The sequence below is a fragment of the Gymnogyps californianus genome, chromosome 4 (genome assembly GCF_018139145.2).
Source record: "Gymnogyps californianus isolate 813 chromosome 4, ASM1813914v2, whole genome shotgun sequence".
Classification (NCBI taxonomy): domain Eukaryota; kingdom Metazoa; phylum Chordata; class Aves; order Accipitriformes; family Cathartidae; genus Gymnogyps; species Gymnogyps californianus.
In genome coordinates, this window is record NC_059474.1 from 53304475 (window position 1) to 53312615 (window position 8141).

An 8141-nucleotide genomic window follows, 5' to 3' on the forward strand; every position below is an offset into this window, starting at 1 on the left:
TGCTGAGGGTGCGCTCGATCCCACTGTCCGTGTCGCTGACAAAGATGTTAAACAGCACTGGTCCCAATACTGACCCCTGAGGAACGCCACATGTCACTGGTCTCCTGCGTATGGTCCCATGCCTCCAAAGCTCCACTCAACATGGATGTCTCATAAAAGCTATTCTGTCTCTTGCAACAGAACGGAGAGTCCTCCCATCCTTGACTTATCCCTGCCCCCTCAGGAAGCTTCAGGATGGGGCTTCCCTAAGTTGGCATTGGGTTTGGGACAATTCAAAATATAGCCCAGGCAACTCTGACCTTGTTTGCCGTTCTCCAGGGCTGGACCTTCAGTGATGTACTGTCAGCAGGCATTGCGCAGAATTTGTCCCGCTTCTTACAAACACAAAGCTATGCGAACAAGGTGATTCTAGCATCTCCAAAGCCACACGTATCACCTGCAGTCTGTTTCTCACGGGCACTGTTCCCTTTGGTACAGCACAGAGGTGGACAAGCAGTTCCCCTCTGAACAGGTCAGGAGCTCAGCCATAGGTACTCCTAGGTAGGAAGCAGACGTTCACTCCAGAGCTGTACTGGGATTTAAGCCACTGATGGCTGCATGAAGTCTCCCATTCCTGGTAGGACCACAGCATAAGTATATGGTCATTTGGATGTGCCATAGAAAATTTAGTGGCTTCATTGACATGACTACTTGTTCAAGTGGCATTAGAGATTGAATGATCTCTGTGTAGAGCAGTTGCCCTGTGCTTCCGAGGTGCATTCAAACTCCCTTTCATAATACTGTATTTTTCCGAGGTTGAGGTACACCATTGCATTGAGCTGTTATGGTAGTCCTGAGTCAGTGGGACAGCTTTTCTTCCTCCTTCGATGCAGTAGAGTCTCGAAGCAACATCCCAGACCTCTGCTGGTTTGTGTGCACTTGGATTTTTTGCATGCTGTGTCAAATGATTGCACAAGTAATTGTTTGCCTTCCAACACTGAAATGAAAAACAAATTTATTACATGAAGGAAAACATTCCTGCTGTTTTATTCTTTTTAAGTGTAATCGTTGAATTTTTTATTTTGGGTAACCAGATGCACCCAGCCGCTACTCTAGTCACTTCTGGATGTTTTTTAAAAAACACTCTCCTCAGGAATAAATGAACTAAATATGAAAATCTTCTTCCAAACCAAATTCTCATTTCTCAAAGTGTTCATCCCACAGGAAGTCTAGCTAAATATATTGGCCTTGCAAGCTGCCTGGTATATCTTTGGCGGTGGGCTGGGTATGTAGGTGCAAGGACGAGTGAATTCCTCAGCAAAATCACTTACCAGCAGGTTGCATGCTCCCATTGAGCATGATTAGTTTAGGTCGTCACTGACTGCAACTAAGACGGTTCTGCTCTCTCTCCAAAGCAGCAAGTAGGTAATCTGATAAAGATCAGTTTACAACAAGGTAATGTGTATCCTGAACTGTACACCTGAAGGTACACCTGAACTGTATTTTCCTTTTTTTTTTGATTGAAATGTCTCTTCTCCAGCGATTAAAATGCAAAATATGTATTGTCAAATATCTAATGCACTACAAAAATCAATTGACATAGTCTGTATTGAAAGCCGGTCAAGAAAATACAGTATATTAAGTAAAGCATTTTCATTAAGGGTCTTAAAAGAAGGAAAGAGAGACTTGTGTGTGCTTTCCTGTATCTAGAGTGGAGCATAGATATCCATATGCTCAGTCTTACAGGCAACCCCAGATTCAAGCTTTCTTTTCTGGCTAAATCAGTCCGTCTGGATTCATCAGCTGCTTGGCTTTCCAAGACACATGGGAAGGTTGCAAGTAGTCGGATTACATCCTCGCGCTCTCAGGCGCCACCTCCACTGCCCCTCTGTAACCCCTGACTCTGTGCTTTCTCCTCAAGGATTTTGGAGCTGCAGCAGAATGGCGACATGGACATACTGAAGCATAAGTGGTGGCCGAAGAACAGTCAATGTGATCTTTACTCATCTGTGGATACCAAACAGAAAGGAGGTGCCCTGGACATAAAAAGTTTTGCAGGTGTTTTCTGCATCCTTGCTGCTGGGATTGTCCTATCCTGTTTCATTGCAATGTTGGAAACGTGGTGGAATAAAAGGAAAGGCTCACGGGTTCCATCAAAAGAGGTATTAGACCCTCCGTTTCTCCTGGGGAATTTTCATGCACCCTAAAGATTGCTGCCTTGACTTTATAGCATTAGAGAGGGTGGGGAATCAAATTCAGAGATATTTCCTTAGCTTCCTGATTTTTTAAGGTAAATGTTGTTCCTCAAAATCTCTTTAGCTATTCTTTCTAGAAAAGCTTGAATGAAAAAAAAATGTATATTGATGATGTATAAATATGCAACTATTCTGAGTAAAACACAACTGTTACTTGTAGAATAGTACATTATTAATACATCAATATTTAGTTCATTATTCCCATTGGTGAGAGCTAATTCTCACCAGTAAGTTCAAAGGTTTCTTGGCTTCTTCTTGAAAAATATATCCCCTAAGCTCAATGGCTGAGTCTTTCAAAATAGATTTGCAAAGTTTAGCCCTTTAATCAGTAGTTAGCTTCTTAAATAAGCTTGTCCCCATTTTCAGAAATATTAACCTCTTGAGACTTCCATGAACTTCAGTTCTCGTTATTTCATCTGAAGTTCAGGGAAGCAAGAGTATGTTAGATTTTTCAGACTCAGGCCAGACTTATTTCTGAAATCTACTACAGACCTGCTTCAGAAAATCTTGGATGGAGACCACGGTAGATATGTTATTTTACACCAGAGATGAGTTTGCTTCTACACCTGCATGTGTAATGCTTTCCTTCCCATGGCAATCGACCTGTCCCTTTACCAGCCATCTGAGCCTTATGCAGTCTCACAACAAATTTCTTACCTTCATAATTAAGTCTTTAGCTCTACAAAATACTAGAAAAACATTAGGAAAAAAGAAGTTATTAAAATGTACTTGGCAAGGATGCCCAAAGCTGAACCTAAATATGAGCTTTAATGTGGCACTATCAATTACAGCTTTTCTATCTGTGTAGCTTAGACACATCTGTGTAGCTTGTGGGGTATTGCTGTTAATTTGTGTGCAGTGGTCTCACCTTCTCTGCAGTTTCTCCATTGTGTTTATTCCTGCTAATCTAATGCTGTGTAATCAGGCAGGATTAATTACTCTACCTAATTAGACAGCATTGGCACTGATGTTAGAATACGTTTAAACTTTTCTTGCCTGTTTTAATTCCCAAGCTTTTTTTGTTCAAGATCTGGACCGGACCATTATTAAAAGAAAAAAAAAGAATCTCTAGTCTTTAAATTGGGTTTCTCAGGAATGGAAACCATGTATTTTCAACTGGTAAATTATTTTAAAAAATTAAATTTACTAGATTGTTGTTTATCCAAACTTTCAGAACTTCATATTTATCTGGTGCAAAACATAAAAATAAATAACAAAGGAAAAGAAAAAAACAACCTGGATATTTTATATAACTATAAAATTTCCTATTTCAATTTTCAAACACAGAGAAATTCAAGTGTATACTTTCCACAAATGGTATAATTTGGCCTCCTTGATCTTTGTTACGTGGTCATTAGCTTAGCATTTAAAATTGCATCTCAACGCTAAATTGAAAAGCTTGGCTCAAAACTGCGTTTAACGTAGACGTATGTGCTGAATGTCCCCACTGTCCTGGATGTGGGGGTCATTCAGCAAAGAAATACATCTTAACTAACTTTCTTAAAATTCATTTTAGCTTCCATGAAATCCATTGGCTCTTCCAGGCCACTAGTCCAGAGTCGGGGGTCAGATTGGGCCAGTTTGTGGTCAGCAAGCCAACCCTTTTTCCTGGTGGCTGCCATCTTGTGCTCCAGAATGCAAGCATTTATACTGAAAAAAATTGTCTTATGGTTGCGAAGATAACATTTCGGTTGCGTACCAGAAGTAATCCATTCAATGATGTCTGCCTGAGTCTGCAGACAGCCTTAAACAGTAGCTCTGAGAGAAGTATGAACCGCCCCAGTAATCTCAATGGGATGTTGACTCTGAAGCCTGATGATAATTTAAATATGAAAACTACTGAATATTTCACTACTGATCACACAAGAGAGAAGAGGAAAGATCATATTATGGAGATATGCACAATCTTACTGTGAGTGGGTCTCATTTTGGTGTATCGATTGGGTGGAGATCGGGTTGTGGGCTAAGCATGGGAGAATATCACCGCTTATATATTTTCACTGGTCTGACCCTAGCCCCAAATGCATCTCTGTAAGAGAAGAAAGAAGAATATTTTGAGTAACTTATAGAGGCTCAGAAGTGATGAAATTCCAATTGTTTCCCAATTGGCATTTTAAATTACAAAGTGTTTATATGTTTTTCAAAATGTAAGAAGAAAACAAACAAACAACAAAAAAACCCCTAAAAAAAAAAAACCCCAAAAAACCAGGAAAAATATTTAGGACTGTCCCTCAGAGACATAGTCATGACTTGCACGCGCTAACGGAGCCTCTGTATATTTCTTTAGCTTCCAATGTGGCCCCAGTTCTCCTGCATTCATATGCAGCTCCAAAGTTTTTAGGAGAGAGCGTTCGGTGAATGCGTTTGGTTTTGGTGTCACCTGTGTGGTTGTTATGTGCATCCATGTCTATGTCCACATGTGAATAAACTATAGACAGAAAGTTAAGTCTGAGAAATGAGCACTGCATTTTTTCCCTCCCATGATGAGCTCAAACGAAAGCCTCTGTGGTCAGTGATCATCCAGTCCCTGGGAGATCCCTGATGCCCCATTCCCTGCCCCTTTTCCCCCAGTTTGTCTCCCTGTCCCTGCCCTCGGAGGGTAAAATCCCGGAGGGGAGCTGGCCTCTCAGCGTCCTTCCAGTCGGGCTCTGTGTTCGGCGTGGTACCAGTGCAAATATTTGGTGATCCATTTTGCTAAGTAGATGAACTCCTGCAGTTTGTTCTAGGTGTGGACTTTTTCAGAGTGCTTGACTTCATTCCTAGACAAAGGAGGGATCTCAAGCCCATTTGGTATACTAGGAGTTTTGCCATTCATTCAGGGAGCTCTGGATCAAGCCAGTCATTGAATTGCAGTAATCAAGGCTGGAAGTCATCAGTGCACATCTATCGGCTGCCTAATTATCCTCTGTGAGGTCCTAGAGTGTGAGATATTTCTAGTGGCCTGGAAGAGCCAGTAGATTTCACAGAGATTAAGGTAAATCTTAAGGTTAGTTGAAATCGATTTTTGTTCTGAAAGAGCTGCGCTACCTAGACTGAGGGAATACCCCTGTACGTGTATAGTTAATGCCGCTTCGAGTTAAGCTTTGCAGTTCAGTAGAAATATGTATGTACAATACAGGTGATTTACTGTGTCACCGAGGACTTTCTCCTCTTTTTTAACTACCATGCATTTAAATTCTCAATTATAACAAACAAACCTGTTTAATTGAGTTCTCTGGGAGGAGAGATTTAAGAAGGAAAAGGGACAGAGGTAAGAGGAGGGATGATATATTCTAATAAATACCCCAGGCCGCCTTCTCTTCTTGTCACCCACAAGAGCGTAATTTCATCAGAATCGATGGAATTGCTTCTTTGTAGGTAAGGGGAGAATTAATCCCTCTGTTGGCATCGTAATTTAAAATTGCCTGCTGTACTCCTTTCTGTGTGATGTCAATGCATCACCAGTGCTTGTTTTTTTGTCTGGAAGTTCAGCTTTTCCACACCACAATTTATATTATAAAGGCAAAAAGCAACCTGAGATGTTTTTAGCCCTTCCTTAAGCCCTGAGAGGATGACAAAGACGGCAACCTGATCCCTCAGAGCCTCCCATGTTGACATCCAAATTTAGTCCTCATTGCGGAGTTGAAGAACTGGCATCATCCCAGGCGTCCGAGATTATGTTTTGCTTTCATGGCACAAAGTTTACTGTTATTCAGCCGTTGCTAGTCCAAGCCACCTAGCTCCGAGCCTGGCTTTTCCTGACAGAAACCTACCGGTAGCGCTTGGAGTTTTGTTGTTCGGATTCAGGGTTTGAAGGTAGCTGTGGCGTAAGGGTCTGCCTCGGTTTGGCTTAGCCCACCCAGCTTCAGGCGGTGGGGGTGTTTGCTGGTGACGTTCAGAGATGCTGTCAGCCAACAGCCAGCTGTAGTTAATTGTGCGTTGTGCTTCCCAAGCAGTTCTGATCGCACTGTGAAGCTTCCATCCAGAACAAATGGTGATGGTGAGCGGTGCCTCTTGTTTTTCTCATTCCCCAGGACGACAAGGAGATCGACCTGGAGCACCTCCACAGGCGCGTGAACAGCCTCTGCACAGACGACGACAGTCCCCATAAACAGTTCTCCACCTCGTCGATTGACTTGACCCCGCTGGACATTGACACTTTACCCACACGTCAGGCACTGGAGCAAATCAGTGACTTCAGAAACACTCACATCACCACAACCACCTTCATACCAGAACAGATCCAGACTCTGAGCCGCACGCTGTCTGCTAAAGCCGCTTCGGGTTTCTCCTTCGGCAGTGTGCCCGAGCACCGAACTGGCCCTTTCAGGCACAGGGCACCCAACGGTGGGTTTTTCAGAAGCCCCATCAAAACAATGTCATCTATCCCTTACCAACCAACTCCTACTCTGGGGCTGAATATCGGTAGTGACCCAGACCGAGGCACCTCCATCTGAGCATCAGACCAAGTTTCTTCACTGTTTCTTTTTTAGGACTCCCTTTGCAAGGAGCAGCTGTAATATTGTGGGACTAACATGGATGTAACCTTTTTTCTTTTCCTTATTTTTTGTTTTTTGAGGGTTAATTTGTTGGGGGGTTATTTTCTGTTTGGGGTTTTTTTTTTTTCCCCTTTATTTTATTTAAGAATCAGGATTATTAGTAACAACTCTTCCTCCTCCTCTTCTCTGCTTTCTCAGTCTGGTCTGCTCTGTCTCCCCTTGTTCTCTTTACTACTTGAATCACTTATTCTTTGGTTTATCACCATGTTAGGTTTTGGTTACTTCAGGCTTTTCATATACTTTAAATATAGGAAACGTGCAGCGATTCATGCATAGAAAAACCCTGAGGATTACTTTACAGAAGGGCATTCATTCCTCCTCCCCCACCGCCTATTTTTTACTATAATTGCAATAACTTAAGTCCTTTTCACGTATTCTGCTGCATCCAGTCAGCGCTCCACTGCTGTGTGTCCTTTTAACTGTGGACCAAAGGCAAACCCTGCAGTTTAAAAAATGGAAAAATTAAAAAAAAGGCAAAAAGAAAAAAAAAAAGAAAAAAAGAATGCAAAACAAATGAAGTTAAAAGACCGTTCAGGCCCCATAACACGAGAATGCAGTTTTGCAGGATTACAAAAAGCCATTACTATGCCAGTAAAGACTACAGTTAAATCTACTTTTGCACTGCAACAGTGCATATGACCTTTATGTGATTGTACAGTGTTAAAAGTTTTTCTTATGTACAGTAAACTGTATCATATGGCAGAAGCCTCTGTTGTGTTAAATAAATTAGTATCTCATACATATATATATACATATATACACACAGGTATGTATATATATATACATGTATATATAGCTATAAAATGGCAGCCGTTGCTATTGCAATTCATTTAATAAAGCTTTAGTAAAAATGTGTTGTATACAGGAAAGATGTACAGTGCAGGGGGTCTTTTCATTTAGAAAAGACAGGTTGCTTTAATGTTATTCTGGCTTGCATCGTTTGCCAACAGAGCATATTTTATACTTTTTTATTAGAACATCCGGGGCAATTTAACGTTTGTACCTAGATGTAACTCCTTTGGTTAGGTTTTGCATTGGCTATTGAGCATTCTATAAGGCTAACCTTGATAATTTTACTTTTAATTAATTAGACAAATGGAACTCTCTCTTAGGTATACCACGTTCATGAACAACTAATATAGCTCTAGAGAAGTTTAAACATAGATCAAAGGTTAATAAATTATTTTCCAAATCAGTACAGTTGATCAATACAATAATGGTGTTAGTGGAGAAAAAAAGAAGCCCTCGAGAAATACAGATGTGGCCTTAATTATAATCACATATTGTTCTAAGGAAAAAAAAATATGAACAGGCGCTCATTTTAACCCTTTATATGTTAAGTTAGATTTAGAGGAGCTATGTATTTTTT

General features: G+C 41.0%; 1 protein-coding gene across 2 annotated transcripts in view; it reads left to right on the top strand.

Moving 5' to 3' along the window:
- The window catches only part of GRID2 (glutamate ionotropic receptor delta type subunit 2), a 743870-nt gene extending 736999 nt beyond the window's left edge, over positions 1-6871 (top strand). For both annotated transcript variants that reach the window (XM_050895938.1, XM_050895939.1), the window contains 2 exons: positions 1901-2141; positions 6248-6871. In XM_050895938.1, coding sequence (XP_050751895.1) covers positions 1901-2141; positions 6248-6670 — 664 coding nt within the window. In that variant the 3' untranslated portion in view covers positions 6671-6871. The remainder of the gene's footprint in view (positions 1-1900; positions 2142-6247) is intronic.
- Positions 6872-8141: the final 1270 nt, after the last annotated feature.